Genomic DNA, 18,439 nt, shown 5'->3' with positions numbered 1-18,439 from the left:
GAACATTCTCACACAGAGAGTGCTATATAGGTCTGCACCTAAGCCTTCTACTCTACCAAATGCATCTGAGGAAGTAGGTTCTATGAAAGCTCACACTACCAACTTCTATCATTCAGTTAGTTTCAAAGGTATCCCTTTGTTAAGTTTCAAAGTTAACATACCATGCATGTTGTTTCCTTCCATGAAGTCATCAGTGTAACTGAATTCTTTAGGATCCTTATGCAGATATTTCCCAATGTTTTCATTCAGGTACCAGGATTCATTTTCATTAAAGACCAGAAAAAGAAGAGCAAATTCACGATCAACATCTGTCCTTAAACCCTTTTCATTCAATATTCCCTTTCTGCAAATTATAAGTGGTCCAATCAAACCGCTGTACATATCCTGGAATTAGAAGGAAAAAAGCAAATCAGGAAACAACTTCAAAAAAAAAATAAATATAGGACAGTACATTATTCTACTGCAGTTTTTTTTTAAAAATATAGTTTTGTAATGAACAGTATCTTAAATAAATGCAGTGAAGAACTATGAATTGATAAAATGAAAAACCTACAGGATTGGACATAATCCTATAGGGTTTGGATAGATCATGAGCCTAATTGGGAAAGATTATAATTCACTACAGGTGGATTGACTCAATCAAGGAAGCCACAACGCAGAGTTTGAAAGACACGAGGAGCCAGTTGATGACCAGGGTTCTTGGTGGCCTCTCATACATAGGGTTGCCATAAGATGAAGCTGATTTGATAGCAAATAACAACAACAAATGGTGTCACCTCTCAGTTTTCTCCAAGCTAAACATACCCAACTCCCTAAGTTGTTCCTTATAAGTCTTGGTCTCCAGACCTTTGACCATCTTAGTTTCCCTTCTCTGGACACATTGCAGCTTGTCAATATCCTTCTTGGATGCAGAACCGGACACAGTATTCCAGGTGAGATCTGACCAAACCAGAATAGAATGGCACTACCACTTCACTTGATCTGGACACTATACTCCTGTTGATGCAGGATAGAAATGCATTGGTCTTTCTGCATTGTAGATTCATGTTTATCTTGTGGTCTACTAAGACACCTAGATCCTTTTCACATATACTGGTTGTAGTTGTAGTAGTAATAGTAGTAGTAATACCCACTTTCCCCACAAAATCGGAAGTCAAAGTGGATTACAATTTAAGAGAACAATACAATTAAAAACAAAAGTGATCATTAAAACAGAATTAAACTACTACAGAAACATCACTCATTAAAATAATAAAATGCAGTTTAAAAAAAGATAAAAGTACTTAAAACAGTACAATTAAAATAGTTCAACACCCCCCAGCCCATTCTTTAAAGGCTTTCTGTTTTGAAAGCCTGTCTGAATATCTTACCCTGTTGACAGAGGGATAATGAGGAGGCTATTGTGGCCTCTCTGGGAACTGAGTTTCCACTTTCAGAGTCTAGGGGCAGCCACTAAGAAGGCCCTCTCATATCTTCACCAACCATTGTTTCTGATGGTAGTGGGATTGAGAGAAGGGCCTCTCCTGATGATCTCAGAGTCTGTGATTGCTCAAACAGGGCGATATGGTCTGTCAAATAGTGTGGACCGAGTGTCACTAAATCGTGATAACACCTGGCTTCTTCCCAAACTAGGACTGAATTCAGGAAAGACAAGCCAGGGTTTTAACCCGATGCGATAGGGTCCAAAGAGGGTATTGACATATAGTGCTGTTGCTCCTCCTTTCCTTTTTGGTTTATTTCTTTGGAATAGGTTATATCCTTTCATTAATATGTTCCAGGTCCAAAACACATGGCAGAAATAATCCATTTTGAGACCGCTTTGACTGCCTTGGCTCAATGCTAGGGAATCTTGGGAATTATAGTTTATTGTGGCAGCGGAGTTCTCTGACAGAGAAGGCTAAATGTCTCACAAAACATTCTGTTCCAGAATTCCCTAGTATTCAACCAGGGCAGTTAAAGTGGTCTCCAACGGGTTTATTTCTGTCATGTGTTTTGGACCCCAATCATGAGACACATCCAGCCAGGTTCCAGTGATGCCTAATATCTTATGTAACTCAGTTTAAAGCCCTTCTGATCACATACGTGAGACTCCTAGCAAATATGTTCTTACCAACTACTGTGAGATGCAACCCGTATCTTGAAAGAAGTCCTTCTTTGTATAGGCTATGGTCCAAACCCCCAAATCTTTCCATGCAGCACCATCACTGGAACCAGTTACTCACTTCTAGTATTTTCTTCCCTCTTCCTGGCCATGTCTTTCAACAAGACGGAGTGATGAAATAACAACTTGTGTCCCAATGTCCTTTAGATTGCTCCCCAGAGCATCGTAGTCCTTTGCAATAAGTTGAATAGTATATTTTACCATAGCATTTGTTTCAATGTGAATTAGAAGGAGGAAGTAATGTCAGCAGCCTTGATGGGTTTTGTCAGACTCTCTGTTATATCATGGATTTTTGCCCCTGGGAGACTTCATACTTCTTGTGACATCTTATCAGAGCTTCACACCACTGCTTTGATTCCTCTTAACAGGGAATCATCCATGACCACTACACAACTTTCCTTGTTGTAGGAACTAACAGGAGCCCTCCTATCCATAGCATCCTCCAAGGTCATCTCCATCACTTCTAAGGGATTAAGCTGTTGTCCTCACCCCCTTTTTTGGTTCTTCATAATCAGTGATTAAAGGGAGATCTTGGAATCAGTTCAGTATCTCCAAACCTGCAAGAAGCTTCTCTGCTGCTGTGTATCAGCTTCCTGTATTTTGGGAACTGTTCCCCTCCCTAAAGGCATTTTCCATGTCTTGTCCTTCCGGGAAAGTTTGGTCTACTGTTTCCAAAAAAGCTTCATCTTCCCTGATAAGTTGACATGTCCATGATGTGCTTTGAGCTGCTGTACTTATTCTTCCAACAAGGCACCTAGTTTGCACTTGCTGCAGATATAGCCAACAGAGGTCCTCTGGCAAGAAAAGAAACATGGCACAGATGTTGCCGGTCACTGCAACAATTTCCTTCATCATCTACGTTGATCATTCTATACAGGCAGCACTTTTCCAGACCTTACCCACAAAGCCCTCACTACATCAGGGACTCAGCTCACTTCATAGAAAAAATCAGCAACCTCGAACTCAAACCTGGAGACAAACTAATCAGCTTTGATGTGGCCTCCTTGTTCATCAAAGTCTCCATAATGGACACCATGACACTCATCTGACAAATTTTTCCAGAAGACATCACAGACCTGTTCAAACATTGTCCCACCACAAACTACTTCCAGTGGGACAATGGATTTTATGAGCAGAGAGATGGGGTAGCCATGAGAAGCCCTCTGAGCCCAGTGATTGCTAACTTTTACATGGAACACTTTGAAAAGCAAGCCATGGAAAGAGCACCAAAAAAGCCCAAAACATGGTTCCGATATGTGTATGACACTTTCCCCACTGGAGCCATGGAGAAGAAGACTGTGTTTTTGAACCATCTGAACAACATCCACCCAAACATCCAATTCACGATGGAAAATGAAAAGGAACGAACATGCCATTCTTGGATGTCCTGGTCATCTGCAAACCGAACCAACAGTTGAGCCACACAGTATACAGAAAACCTAGATTCACAGACAAGTATCTACACAAAAACTCCAGCCATCATCCAGAACAAAAAAGAAGCACAATAAAAACACTGGTGGATTGGGCAAAAAGGATCTGTGAACCCCACTTCCTGGAAGACAAATTGTAGCATCTAGACTGGGCTTTACAGGATAATGGTTATTCCATTACAGCAGGGGTAGGCAACCTGCAGCCCGCGGGCCGGATGCGGCCCGGCGAGGCCTTGGGACCGGCTCCAGCCCGGTCCTGCCGCCGATTGCCACCGGGGCCTTTGGGGGGCAATTGTCTATAGAAGCCTCAGAAACATGCATTTATATTAACATTTTTTAAAAAATCAGCAAATTTTTTTGCATGTCCTCCATTTTTTTAAAAAAAAGTGTCTTCCATTTGAAAATTTTGTCCTACATTTGTCCTTTTTTATTTATATATTTAATTTTTTTAAAAAATTATTTAATTATTTATTTTTTGGCTTCGGCCCCCCAGTTGTCTGAGGGGCAGCAACCCGGCCCCCGGCTCAAAAAGGTTGCCTACCCTTGCATTACAGACATCAGAAGGGCTGCCAGACCCAGAAAAGCACCAGAGGAGTGAAGACAAACAATCACCCAAAGGGAAGGTATTTTTATCATACATCAAAGGAGTCACAGACAGAATAGGGAAACTGGTGAGGAAACACAATCTACAAATAGTCTACAAACCAACCAAGAAAATCCAAAAAATGCTGTGCTCAGCGAAGGACAGGAGAGACCCACAGCCTCAGGAGTTTATCGCATACCATGCAACTGTGGACAAGTCTTCATAGAGACCACTAAATACAGTGTCCAAACAGAAATCAAGGAACACAAGAGACAATGCAGACTGGGTCAGTCAAAAAAATCGGCAGAACATGTTATAAATCAATTTGGGCATAAAATGCTTTTTGAAAATACTGAAATTCTGGACCATGCCAACAACTATCAGGTCAGAATGCACAGGGAAGCCACTGAAATCCATAAACACCTGGACAACTTCAACAGAAAAGAAGAAACCTTTAAAGTAAACAAAGTTTGTCCACCAAAATCAAGACCCAGCAAAATGCCAATAAAAACCACCCAGGGTGAGGGGGTTTTCAAACAGACAATGGATCATTAATTAAACATACATCCTGAGGCCTTGCCATTCAACAGCAAAACAATACACAGGTTAAAATGCAAATCGCCTCTTCTCAATTAACAGTATATATACCCAACTCTCTTCCATGCCAGCATTCTCTGAAGATGCCAGCCACAGCTGCTGGAGAAATGTCAGGAAAAAAGTTCTTCTAGAACACGGCCTCATAGCCTGAAAAACCCACAAAAAATCTATAGAAATCAAAGGCATTCATTTGTCTGTACTGAAACTTTTTGCTAAAGTGACATAAGAATATTTAATATGTGGAAGTTAATTAGAAGTTTGCTTTTGTTTTTCAAGGTTTCTTACTGTATGAAAAAGTTTTTTGAAGTACATATGAATCATAGACTCCAAAGTTTCACTTGACAGGAGCAAAATGGAATGACTAATACAACAACTTCACAAGGACAGATGAAAATGAATAAAAAATAATTCTACAATACTCCTTTTTACAATATAACCTTGCATACTGGCTGAATGTCACATGAACTGTAGCTACGAAGACACTAGAAACTACAATAATTCTTGGGTATGTTGAAGATATCTGGAAAAGAAGAAGGACACATTCCAGATGGATAGACTCAATCAAGGAAGCCATGGCAGAGTCTGCAAGACCTGAGCAGGGCTATTGACAGTATGGTGACTTGGTGATCCCACATTCATAGGGTCACCATAAGTCAAAGTCAACTTGACAGCAGTTAACAACAAACAAAAAATGCCTCTCCATTCCAACAGAGAGGTTTAGCACTTCTTTCCCCAACCATGATCTCAACAAAAATCACACACACATGCCAAACACACACACACAGCTTATTGTTGTTATTGTTGTTATTTGCCTTCAAGTCATATCTGACATATGGCAACAGTATCATTGTGTTTCCTTGTCCAGAGGGGGTTTGCCATTGCTTTATTCTGATGCTGAGACAGTGCGACTTGCCAAGGTCACTTGGGGGTATCTATGGCTGAGCAGGGATTCAAACCATGTTCTCCAGAGTCATAGTGCAACACTCAAATCATTACACTACATTAACTCTGTACAAAGCTAATTCTAGTTTTAATATCCTTTTACAACTGGCACTAATGAGAGCTTTTGTTCTATTGCTAATTAAAGTGCAAAAAAGCGGGGGGGGGGGAGTGCTCTCTTCACTACCATGGATTCTTCACTGCAGATTGAAGGATTAACTCCATTCCCTACCCTGATGGAAATAAATCTCCATACGATTTTTTTTAAAAATCATCTTCAAGTCCTGCAATTAATGGAAATTTAGGCTCTGCATGTATAACTTGATTCTTGAACAAATATAGATGGGAATTGTCTCAGCCACAGATGCACACACACACACACACACACACACACACAGAGAGAGAGAGAGAGAGAGAACACAAATACATAAATTAACAACAATAGCAAAACAGAGACCTGAATAACAGACCCAACTTATAACCAAAAAGTAAACATCCAAGTAGCACTTCCAAATTTAATATAAAATATAAAGCGAAGAAAATTAAGATACACAGGACACTTCTCCAGAACATAATGTAACAAAAGAAGTCAGTGCAGAAGAAATGGGTACCTATAACAGTTTGCAGCCACACAAACTAAACTAGATCCAAGTATAATAACATCCAAAATTCACAAAACAATATCTTTATGAGACCAACCAACATGCAACTAGATCGAGTATGCTTACAGCTAATCTGTTTTGCTTGCAGCTGGAGTTTGTTGTAAGAAGAAACTGATTAGACTTTATATGTCTTCAAACTGTTAAAGAATACATTTATTCTGTACTGACTTCTTTTGTCACTTTATATTCTGAGGTAATGGTCCATGCACCTCAGTTTTCTGGTCCTTATTTTTGATTATGCCTTCAACAGTGCTCCTTGCATGTTTACTGTTTAGTATCAACCTTAAAATCTTTTTACAGAGGAGCACTTGGGGCACCACAAAAAGGGGTTGAATTCAAACTTAAACAGTGCTTAAGCTCAGACTTTGGTGAGTCCCCAAGAGAAAACTAGGGAAGAAATCCATTCTGGGCTTTACTTTACTTCTGTATTGCCTGAATGCACTACCCTTGGTATAACTCAATATCAACCCACTCAGGTAAACAATGGCAGTCTACAGCCTTTCTCATAAATAATATTCAACTTGCTGTTAGGTTAAGAAAGATTTTGAATGGGTGCTCTGAAAAGAGCAAACAGGCACTGGCCTGCAAAATACACAGAGACACATCGAAAGTTGGCTACAAAGAGTTCATGAGAGGAAAATGATGGATAAATTATCTTATAATAATAATAATAATAATTTGTTTTATTTATATACCGCTATTCCAAAGATCATAGCGGTGAACAGCAAGTAAGCTAATTTGCCCCCAACAGTCTGGGTACTCATTTTAGCGACCTCAGAAGGATGCAAGCCTGAGTCGAGCTTGGGCCCTTTTGCTGGTCTTGAACTCGCAACCTTGTGGTTTTGAGTGAATGGCTGCAGTATGAGATCAGAAACAAAAGTATGGCACAATATGAAAAGGACTGGTTCCCAATTCTTGAATATTGGAATACGAAGTGGGGAATCAATAAAGATCTATTAAAGAACAATTGACAATTTATAGTAGTAGATAATACAAGGTAACAAATGGGAGAAAGAGGGGAGATGGATATTTAGTTTACTCTAAAAAATTCTGAAGTTGTGATATTGCATAACAAAATTACTTTAGAGTCCAAAAAAGGGGAGACAAGAAGTAAACCGTAGAATCTCTGTACTCTATACCGAACTAAAGGAAGGAAGACTGTTGTAGAAAATTTATCAAATGTATTGTACTGTACCAACAATGGTAAATATGGTAAACATGTTTATATTTTGTATATTTTAATAATTAGAAAACTAATATAGATATGACAAAAAAAACCCCACACAGAGACACATTATGCGGTTTTAGTTACCTTTACGAAATCCACTGTTGAGTAGTAAACCCAGGTGATACAATTAGGATCAGAGACACCAGGGCCTGACCTGGCTGGGACATTCCACCGGTATGTGCTTATATCACCTGGTAAGGATACATGTATGTTAAGAAAAGGAGAAGAACAAGGCTGTAATAAATATGGTAAAAATCTAGACTTTCATGACCGAGTGGTGCATTTTCAATACTCATAGTCTTAGCGATGGGAGGTGCCACAAGGGCAGTCTAGACCAACCCCCTGCCATGCAGGAATACACAGTGAAAAGACTCGTGAAAGAACACAGAATCAGAATAGAGTCTTAGCGTTGGAAGGGACCAAAAGAATCTTCTAGTCTTGTTCTTTGCCATGCAAGAATCACACTTAAAACATTTCCAAGAGCTGATCACCCAACCACTCCAAAACAACAACAACAAAAAAATATTTTTTGTGGGGTTTTTGGGCTATGTGGCCATGTTCTGGAAGAGTTTATTCCTAATGTTTCACCAGCATCTGTGGCTGGCATCTTCAGAGAATGCTGGCACTTCCATGCCAGCATTCTCTGAAAATGCCAGCCACAGATGCTTCCGACTTCTAAAAATGGCCACCAAAGTGGCTTACAGGACCTTGGCTGCACCTGGGATAGACCTGGGTGGTGATTTGGCAGTGATTTCTTTGCGATAACACCCAACTTTTTTGGGAAAGGTAAGCCAGGGTTTTAACCCTATGCGATAGGGTCCTAAGGGTGGGGTGCTCCCTGCACCATACCTGGCATAGTGATGCGTGCTTTATTTCCAGTTCCTTCTTCTACACCATGTGCTGATACAGAATAAGGCCTACTAGCCTTGTTCTTAAATACAATTAGTATTGAGTCACCCACTTCAGCATGGACCAACGGCCCTAAGCAAAAAAACAATAAGAAGCAGTTACTGAGTTTTATATAGTGTAAAATTGTAGGGAATACAAAACAAAAAACATAATTTCATTTTAAGACAGTTAAGAAATGATAATAACTAGGCCTGCATGTCATCAAATTTGGGGTGTATGATTTTCCAACGATTTACTGATGAACACTGCAATCCTGTGTATGGTCACTTGAAAGTAAACCCCACTGTGTTCAATGGCACTTACTGTACTTCCAAGTGGCTTGATAAATCTTGAAATCTATTTTGCAGTCTAAATTTGTGTATGGATAAAACCAATTGTTCTAGACGAAATGAACATGTTTTCTGGGTGAGGCTACTTGGAAAACTATTGCACAAATTTAAACTGGGCTTAGTCTGAAGGAAATATACCAAATTACTGCCTTTCACTGGTGAAAGAGTAAACCAGTTGTTTTTCTTGCTCAGATGACCTTTCCAAGACATCAAGGGTTAAGTGCTGCGATGGCTGCTGGTTTTCATGATAGTGGGCCAGTGATGTTTGATATTAATTTAAAGGAGCTATTCAAGGTGCTGAACTCTATTGTCATGTGGTCCCTGAACAGTTACCCAACATTGGGGATGAGTGCAGACCAAAGTATATTCCCTGTGTGTAGTACACAGGCTACAAACCACGTCAACCTTGTCCCAAAGTGTGTGTACATATGAGTATCTATCTTCATGTAGCCTGTTGACTTATGGTGACCCCATGAATTTAATAGGCTTTTCTTAAGCAAAGGATACGCAGAGCTGGTTTTGCCAGTTCCTCTGAAACATAAACTACAGCATTTGGTGGTTTCCTATCCAAATACTAACCAGGACTGACCCTGCTTAGCCCCTAAGATCAGACAGGATCTGGTGCCTTCAGGGTATTTAGGCCCTAGTTTGCCATAGCATTTCTCTAAAATATAGCCTATAGCATTTAGTATTCCTTGGTGATTCCTGCTCAGCTTCAAAGATCAGATGGGATCTGGTGCCATCAGGTATTCAAAACTGTGCCAAAGCACATCAAGACAAATATCTTTGTTTAGTATAAAACAGAGTACTTAATTAAAACAAAACAAAACAAAACAAAAAACCCTATTTATTTGCTACTTATATTCTTAGTACAAATTTAACTTTGAGTTTAGTAAAATGCCACTTCTAAAATGTTGTTGTTGTTGTTAGAACATTTATATTCCATCCTATATCCTAAACTCTCAAAGTGACATGGAAATAAAATTGATTGAAGCTGATTAAAATAAATCAAAATTTAAACAATAAAAATGCTTTAAGAGACTAAAAGCATATTAACTGACCAGATTAAAAAATTAACACAGTTTAAAACCATGGAGTTAAGTGTGTATACTGCCAGAATACCTATTTTTGAGGGAATAAAGTAGAGATGGGCAACTGGGAAAGAAGGCATCCATGACCCTCTTATGGACCACATCATCCCTCACAGCACAACCAATATTGACTTCATATCAATTTCAGTTCTGGAATTCAGTTTTTAAGGGTCTTTTTCAGGAGTTGTGGTGTGTGTGTGGGGATAATGTGGCATGAGAGAACTCAACCCACCCAAATGTGGCACAAGTAGACCCAATGTCCCTCAGAAGGGTGTCTCCTGTGGGACTTTGGAAGTGCAAAATGTGGTCCCAGGAACTCTGAGGACCCATATGTTGTGTTTTCCCCATCCCTGCTGTTCTAAGAAATGACTAAAAGAGGTTCTTTGGTGTGCTGTTTATGGGATGTTTTGCTGATTTTCATCTTTTGTCTTTTAATGAATCTGTTTTATAGGCTTTTTATTTCTGTGGATCAGTTAACTGCATTTTATTAATAACTTTTTATATCTTTTTACTTCTTTTTTGTCATTGTTTTTAACTGCATTTAACTTTTGTTTGGTGACTTGTGTCCCAATATTGAGAAAAGGGCAACACATACATGGATGAGTGAATGAATGAATGAATGAATGAATGAATGATAATAATAATAATAATAATAATAATAATAATAATAATAATAATAATAATATTAGGAGCATTTCAGTGAATTCTAATTATACTGCCTTTTCACAGCTACACACACTGGGTACAAATTCACCCAAAAGGGTATCCATTCAAACCCTATTAGTTTTCAAAGAAGCATGTTTCAAAGCAAGAGTTTGCTTATATATATTATGTTTCAGAATGTTCTGCCTGCCTCCAAAAAGACAAGATAAAATGGATTCTTCACTCCAAATCTCTTGCTCAAATGCATAAAAGATTAATGAAATATTTTAAATATTCAATGGCTTTAGAAACACACATGCTTATTTCACACTCCTAATTTGATCCTATGTTGGAAACATTTTGCCATTAGTGAGATGTGGCTCCTCCTCCTGGTGAAACTCTCAATTTGCAACCCACTGCCTGTAATGCAAAACTCTTTCAGAGACAATGCATCCAAATGGCAGTTTTGAAGAGAGATAGCTGTGTATTTATTGTGGGTATGAGGAACCTTTGGCCTTGTGGATGTTGTTGGGCCAACTCCTGTTACCCCAGATCATGGCCCTTGGTGTCATGTGTGATAATGAGAATTTCAGTCCAACAACTTCTGGAGGACCACAGGTTCCCACATTCCCAGTCCAGTTCAGTGAGTGCTTGCTCTTTTCAATTGCATAAATCTGTGCCTCCATCTGGTGCTTCTCAGTTGCCTTTCCTACATTTGTCCATTATTCAGCATGAACTATGTTCCAATATAATTATTAATAATATACTTTATACTCAAATGCATAGCACTTTCAAGTTTCCAAATAGCTTCATGTTATCATCAGCACTTAGTCACAATTCTTACAATATTCATGTATAATAAATCAATATTATTACCCTTCATATTACAGATGGAAAAGATGAGTGATGACTGAGGCCATATAATCAGTGGAAGGGGTGAGATTCAAGTTATGAGGATTTCCAGTTCATAACCTAGTCTCTTAGGACCCTTTCACATTACATGGTTATAACAGTATGACCCCACTTTAACTGCCATAGCTGCATCCTATAGTAACCTCTTCATATTGAGACTTCAGTTCTATATGCACCTACATGGAAACTATTCTCACTGAATTCAGTGGAACTTATTTTGAAATAGACATGTATAACATTGTGATGTAAGCGTGTGTTTTAAATATGTTTTCAAGAATAGGCCTTCTATCATTTATGGTTCAACCAAGTTTCTCACCTAGAATTTGAAGGTGTTGCTCCTTTGCTGTCCTCATTTTCTGCTCTGTGAACTCTCCATTTTTGTATTCTCTATAAACCACCTTCTTGTACTTTGACCCTATGAGATCTTCACCTTGACTCAGAAATACATGTCCGTAACTTGAAAATCATTTTAAAACGAAGAGAGTTAAAAATCTAGTAATAAAAGCAGCAGCAGCAACATGAAAATACATTGATACATGGACATGCAAGCTGGGATTGCAATAGCATGATACTTAATTTTTTTTAGTCTTGTTAAACAGAGAAGATGAGAGACATGAAATGGAGGACAATGGTATCCCCTATTCAACTAGTGTGATGAACCATGCATGTTCACACAGCTGCAAATGTTTATCCAGATGCATTCAAGGGAATCTGTTCCCAGATAGGTATGCCTCAGATTGCAGCTCTGTGCAAAATTACTTGTGAGTCTGACCTGCATTTCCAGTTGTGACATACTTTCAAATAAATTTGCATGGGTTCAGGCTGCCAGTGCCATTGAAATTAATGGGATATATTAGCACGCCTGGCTTATTTGTTGCATTGGTTATAATGGGACTTAGTTGTGACTTTATGGATGAGAGTCCATAATCCACTATATGGATTAATGGTCCAGTCATTTTGTCATTAACTTAATGCATTTTCTGCCTTTCTGAGTCAATGATTCTCACACATGGTTCACAACAAGACTGCTCTGGCGGGACCTCAGAAAAGTTAATTTTTAGAACAGCAACTCCCAGAATCTTAAGACAGTATGGCCATGTTATCATCCCAAAAAGTATCTCTTCCAAGCTCTGGTGCTGTCCTGCTCTACAACTGCTCAAACATTTTTCCTGAAGGTTAATTTTTAAAGAGGAGAAGTGGCAGTGCCTGAATCTTCCAGGTACTGTACTGTATCCATGTTCTTTGACCTGGGCCACATCTATATTGCAGAATCAATGCAGTTTGATACTGTTTTTATTGCTATGGCTCAATGCTAGGATTTGTAGTTTTGTGAGATATTTCTGTCACAGAGAGCTCTCATGCCACAACAAACTACAAATCCCAGGATTCCATACGATGGAGCTGTGTTAAAGCTGTGAAGCTGCATTAATTCTGCCATGTGGCAGCAGCCCTGGAAGAATATCAGCATTTGTCAGTACCTCTCCTCTTTGTCCATTCTCTCCACCTTCTTCTGTGTCCAGTTCTTCTCAGGAGCATAGTCCCACTCCATTTCTTCAGCAGCAATGTAATAGGTTCTCATAGTTCCATAGTACTTCTCGTCCTGCAACCTCTTCTTACAGGACCTGACTTCATACATCTGCTTCATCCCACCAGTAAAATGATCAAATGTTGTGCAAACCAGTTGGAAAGTCCCTGAAAAGACATTTATGCCATTTTTCACAATGTTAGCTCAACTGTCATTGTTGCTGTTTTTATTTGTATGGTGGCACCTCAAATCGTAAGGAACTGTGCCAACAAACAAACGTCTCTATCAAAAGATTATATTCTAAGACATGCTACATTAGAACAGCAAAGGAAATAAAAAGTGAGGAGGTTTACATGAGAAAGTATGTGAATACAAAACCGGGAGTGCTTCCACACTTACAGAGTTATAGCAGTTTGACACCAGTTTAATTGCTCTGTTTGCATGCTTTGGAACCCTGTCCTGGGATGTGTAGTTTGGTGAGCACTAAAACGTTTTTTGCTAGATAGCTCCAATGAACTACTTTAAACTATAGTCCTATATCTGTCTAGCAGAGAATTTTTGGTATCTCACCAATTTATAAATCCCAGAACTCCATAGGAGGGAGCCATGACTATTAACATGGTATAAAACTGCTGTAAATGTGTCATGTGGCACTATGTAATGGCAAGGAGCTGCAGGAGAAAAGTAAAGCAGGTTGGTAACAGATAAGTTAGTATAATACAAAAACTGTCACCAACTGAATGAAGGATTCAACGAGCCGAGTACAGAAAAAATGTTGCTCCTCTCAGTGCTTCTTGAGATATCTGATGTGGGGACCAGCATAATTTTTCTCCCTATGTGCCAGGGACAAGCACCATGTTTGTGCCCATTGATAACAACTGTTTCTTTCTTTCCTGGAAACTCTCCAGGAACCCAGAAGCCAATGAGGCTGGCACCAATTCAGGGACCACTACCTTAAGTTGTACTGGTTTAACATATTTGCATTTAATGTATTTATTCCTAGGGTACAACACTATGGACATTTTATCTTAGGGTGGTTTTAAAATAGTTTAAATGAATAAAATATCCATAAATAATGCATATGTTGTGAAGATGGGGCGATAAATATTGTCTTAACAATTGGTCAATGGTTGTAAAAAGTAGTTAAAAGAATAAAAGTTGGAGGCAAGGTTTGCAGTTGAATAATGAATATGCCAAACTATAGGCTGAAAGTAGAATTTCACATTATGACCACTCAATTAACATCAAAAGTTTTTGAAAAATCTTTCTAGCTTTTTAAAACTTGTAAGAAAAGTGTATTTAATGAAGAACTTTAAATGAGCATAAGGAAACAGGTTAATGCCAAGTGGAAAAAAAGGATACTGGTTCTGCTCTTACAACCTACCTACTTGGTCTGGCTGCATCAGCGCTGTTGCTGAAGTGTGAGGGAACAAGGCAAGTGTGTCCCTTATTCTTCCACCCAAATGGATGGTATTTCCTTGAAAATGAACACCATGCATGTTGGTTTCGGTGCCTAATCCAATCATATGCCAAGAAACCTTGTCATCCTTGCACATTTTGAGGCTGGGCATGGTACCATACAGGTAACCATTGACAGCTGAAAAGAGAAGAAAGAGAAAACACTCAGAGGATAAGAGTTTTGTATATAATTCTGCAAACTCACAGAAGCAACATGTTGCGAGGAAGTATAGCAGCACTGGAAGGTATTAGGGTTCCACTCTATTCCCCCTTTAGCTTCTCTTTCATTGTTCCTGCATGGCGGGGGGTTGGACTCTTCCAACTCTATGATTCTATGTACTTTAATCACAACAGTCAGTTAGTATCCCATGATAACCATGGTCACTCCTCATTGCCCTGTTTTGGTACATTTCCTTTCTATTTTGAGATTTATGGGAAAGGGGCTTTACACATTGCTGCCCAATTCCCGCAAAATCAAAAATTTTTCCTCACTGATTTTTCTGGGGCACTCTCTACCCTATCCTGGGGACATTTTAAAATAGGTGACCTATCTAAATAGCATTTAGTGTTGGTGTTTTCATCATGAATAAAGGTCAGAAATGGCCACTGAGTGGCAGGAGTAAATATCAGAAATATTCCTTTGACCCTTTTTGAAGGTTCTCTAACCCAGGAGTAATGGCTTTGCTGTGGATACATAAAGCTTGACACTGTGACTGGTTGAAGGAATACTGGATTTTCTTAGTGGCATTTTATGATTGATGTTGCAGTTCTTCGTGCAGCAGCCAGACAGACTTGCTGCATTTCCATCCGCTTTGTACCTCTGTCTCAGGAACTGATTTTCTTCCTATCAGCTAGATGCTGAAGATAAATTAGAGAGGCCTGTTGTTTTCTAGATGCCCTGGCGAGGAATTTTGCAGAGTTATCTAGTGGTTGACAGCCAGTGTGGCATAGCAGTTTGGGTGTTGAATGGATTCTGGAGACCAGTATTCAAATCCCCTCTAAGCCTTAGAAACCCGCAGGGTGAGCTTGGGCAAGTTACATTCTCTCAGTCTCAGTGGAAGCCAATGGCAAAACTGAAATCTTACAAAGAGAACCCCATGACAGGTTTGCCTTAGGGTTGCCATAAGTTAAAGGCACATTGCAACAATTTGGTGGTTGTTGCTCCAAACTGAATGTTGGACTAGAAGGATTCTTTAGGACTTTTCTTGCATTTTTACAAATAGATTACACAGCTCAGGCAGACATGCAGGGCAACACAAACATTGTTTGTGCTGTTTGATTACAACTCCCATCATCCAAACAACTGGCCTTGGTGGCAAGGATTGACAGAAGTTAGAGTTTGAAAGGCTACAGGTTGCCAGCTGGGAGCTTTGCAGGCCTCCAGATGTCTCTGGGCTGTAACTTTCGTTCCTGACTAATGGCTATGCTGGCTATAGCTACTGGAAGTTGCAGTTCAAGAATATCTGATGAGCCACAAAATTCTTATCCCTGCTTCAATAAGTGATCAGCACTTTCATCTGATTGTGTTGCGTCCATCTTAAGAGATTCTATAAGGACAGCAGTGGATACATAACCTTTTGCTTTAATAATATTTCCTTGGATAAGGGCAAGTGGATAGCTGCCATGACATCTAAGATAAAGTTGCCATTGCTACAATTATGCCTAATGACTATAATGAAACTTAATTCACCGGCAGTAAATTACTGTGAATGTCTGATTAGGATAATAACTTGTTATTAAGTGTCCATTTCAGATCATACAGGAATGCAACCACTCACAATACCCAGCTGCCAAAGTTCACAGAGTGTACACTAAATTGGTTGTGTTAATCACATACTGTCTGGAGCGGGGTGACTAGAAAACTTCATTAAAACTTGCAGACTTAGGTTGTTTTGAACTCAGTACAAATTTGCAACATGGGCTTCATCCCACACACATACCATCAACCCATCCCATCTGTACAACCTGTGTAAAATTATAGGTTCTCCCTCTAAAATCAGTTCCTCACAATTTCTCATTCCTACTTTGTCTTTTCAACTTTGTTTTATTCTCGTTCTGTGGCAGCTGCTGGGTTCTGACAGAGTGGTGAATCTGCTCCTGCTGTCATCCCAGGCAGTACATTCTATTCTCAAAGTAAGTTGATCTCTTTGGATACCTCCCTTAAAGTTCTGATTGAAAGGCAAAATGGATTCACTGCCACACTGAAAAGAAAGTTGTTAGACTCCCCCACATTTCTGGCTACCCAATGGTTACTTACAGCTAGAAATAGCAATATAGTGATTGTGTTCTTTTACAGCCATTCACACAGTTTGGCAGCACTGACTCTCTCTGGGATCAATGTCCCTCATTGTTATTGTGTTTTGTCCCTTTTGCTTGTGCACATTAAATTCTTGGTAGTTCTTCAGTGAGTATGCATGGAAGCACACTTTTTTCACTGTTTAAAACTACAAACTAAGTGCACCTCCAGAAGGGCCAACCATTGCAGTACATATTAGGCTGTTATGTTCTTGGGTTGCATATTGTTCCCATCCCCACATCTGGTGAGGGGCCTTATCCTGTCAGAGCTTATCCATGCCCAAAATGTACATACTTTGCTATAAGTATGTAAAGAGATCTTGTAGCATTTTTGAGACTAACAGAAAGAAAGAAGCTGGTAGCTTGCATCTGAGGAAGTAAACTCAAGTCTATGAAAGCTCATGCTATCACCTTTCTTTCAGTTAGTTTCAAAGGTGTTACATGATCCCTTTGCTTACTGATTTTTCCAGACTAACAAGGTTATGTCTTTGAGTTCTCTCTAAGAGTTATGTGGGTAGAAATGTAACGAGGGAAGGAAGATTACAGGAGAAAATCTATTGAAAGGTCACAACCCCATTCAGTGCAACATCTGTGGGACTGTATAGGAGGATCTGAAGCAATGGAACCATCCACTAGGATTAATAAGGCTGATTTCATCCATCTTCAATTACAGATCTAATTTCATGCTTCTTTAACATTGTAAAAATCACCTCCCACTGGGTTCATGTACATTTAATAAAGACATAGTGGATGAAAAAAAGACAGCAGTCAGCTCATTCTGCACCCAGGAAAATTAGAGGACCTAATCACAATTTCTTGATTCAGCCTGCGATCCTGCTTAATGAATTTAAATTATAATCTGTCTGATTAAAAGGACTTTTTGATTTGTTATTTTTGCTATTCAGGCAAAGGATGAACAGGACATATGGCAGAGTTGTTGCTGTTGTTTCTAAAACTGAAATGAATCTCAATGAATCCTCTAGAATTGGGAAGGGGGAAATGTCAAATGTTCCCCAAAGATAGTTTGCAGTCATCTACTAACTTGCTGTTGTTGTGCATTTTTGACCACAGGTTTTTGTGTGAGCAAGATTTGAGTTACCTTCCTCTGAGGCTGAGAGAGATTGACTTGCCCAAAGTCTCCCAATGGGTTTCCATTATTAAGAGTGGATTTGAACTCTGGTCTCCAGAGTCCCCTCTACTAACTCCCAGAGGAAAAATCCACCCAAATTTATTAATTTTTTTTTTAAAAAACGGGACAACTGCATCTCTGCCCCGTCCTGGATTCATCCCTTTTCACTTGCTGCCCCTCACTCCTGGAACCTCTTTCCCCCATGAGCCTCACGGGTCTTCACTTCTTTAACTAGTTTCAAAACAGAGTTGAAGACCATCCTGTTCAGAGAAGCGTTCCCTGGCATTGCATGACTATTATTTGCTATTTGATGTTTTTAATTTGTTGCATGTTTTATTGAATCGTTTTCTGTATTGTTAGGTATTATTTATATGTATTATGCTATTATTTCTTAGATTGTATGCCATGGGCAGGTTTACTCTTATCTATTTTATTGTTTGTATGTACAGCACTATGCAAATCTACAGTGCTTTATAAATAAAGCATAATAATAATAATAATAATAATAATAATAATAATAATAATAATAATAATAATAATAATAATAAT

The 18,439-nt window shown here is 39.0% G+C and overlaps 1 protein-coding gene across 4 annotated transcripts in view; it reads right to left on the bottom strand.

The window, feature by feature from the left end:
- The window catches only part of HEPHL1 (hephaestin like 1), a 60,727-nt gene that overhangs the window by 18,039 nt on the left and 24,249 nt on the right, over positions 1-18,439 (bottom strand). For all 4 annotated transcript variants that reach the window (XM_042460205.1, XM_042460206.1, XM_042460208.1 and 1 more), the window contains 6 exons: positions 14,393-14,605; positions 12,962-13,175; positions 11,800-11,939; positions 8,450-8,581; positions 7,685-7,791; positions 162-384 (listed from right to left, as the gene is read on the bottom strand). In XM_042460205.1, the coding sequence (XP_042316139.1) occupies positions 162-384; positions 7,685-7,791; positions 8,450-8,581; positions 11,800-11,939; positions 12,962-13,175; positions 14,393-14,605 (1,029 nt within the window). The remainder of the gene's footprint in view (positions 1-161; positions 385-7,684; positions 7,792-8,449; positions 8,582-11,799; positions 11,940-12,961; positions 13,176-14,392; positions 14,606-18,439) is intronic.

Source organism: Sceloporus undulatus, chromosome 3 (genome assembly GCF_019175285.1).
Source record: "Sceloporus undulatus isolate JIND9_A2432 ecotype Alabama chromosome 3, SceUnd_v1.1, whole genome shotgun sequence".
Taxonomy (NCBI): domain Eukaryota; kingdom Metazoa; phylum Chordata; class Lepidosauria; order Squamata; family Phrynosomatidae; genus Sceloporus; species Sceloporus undulatus.
The sequence above is the reverse complement of the archived record's forward strand: the minus strand, read 5'-3'. Positions and strand labels throughout refer to the sequence as shown.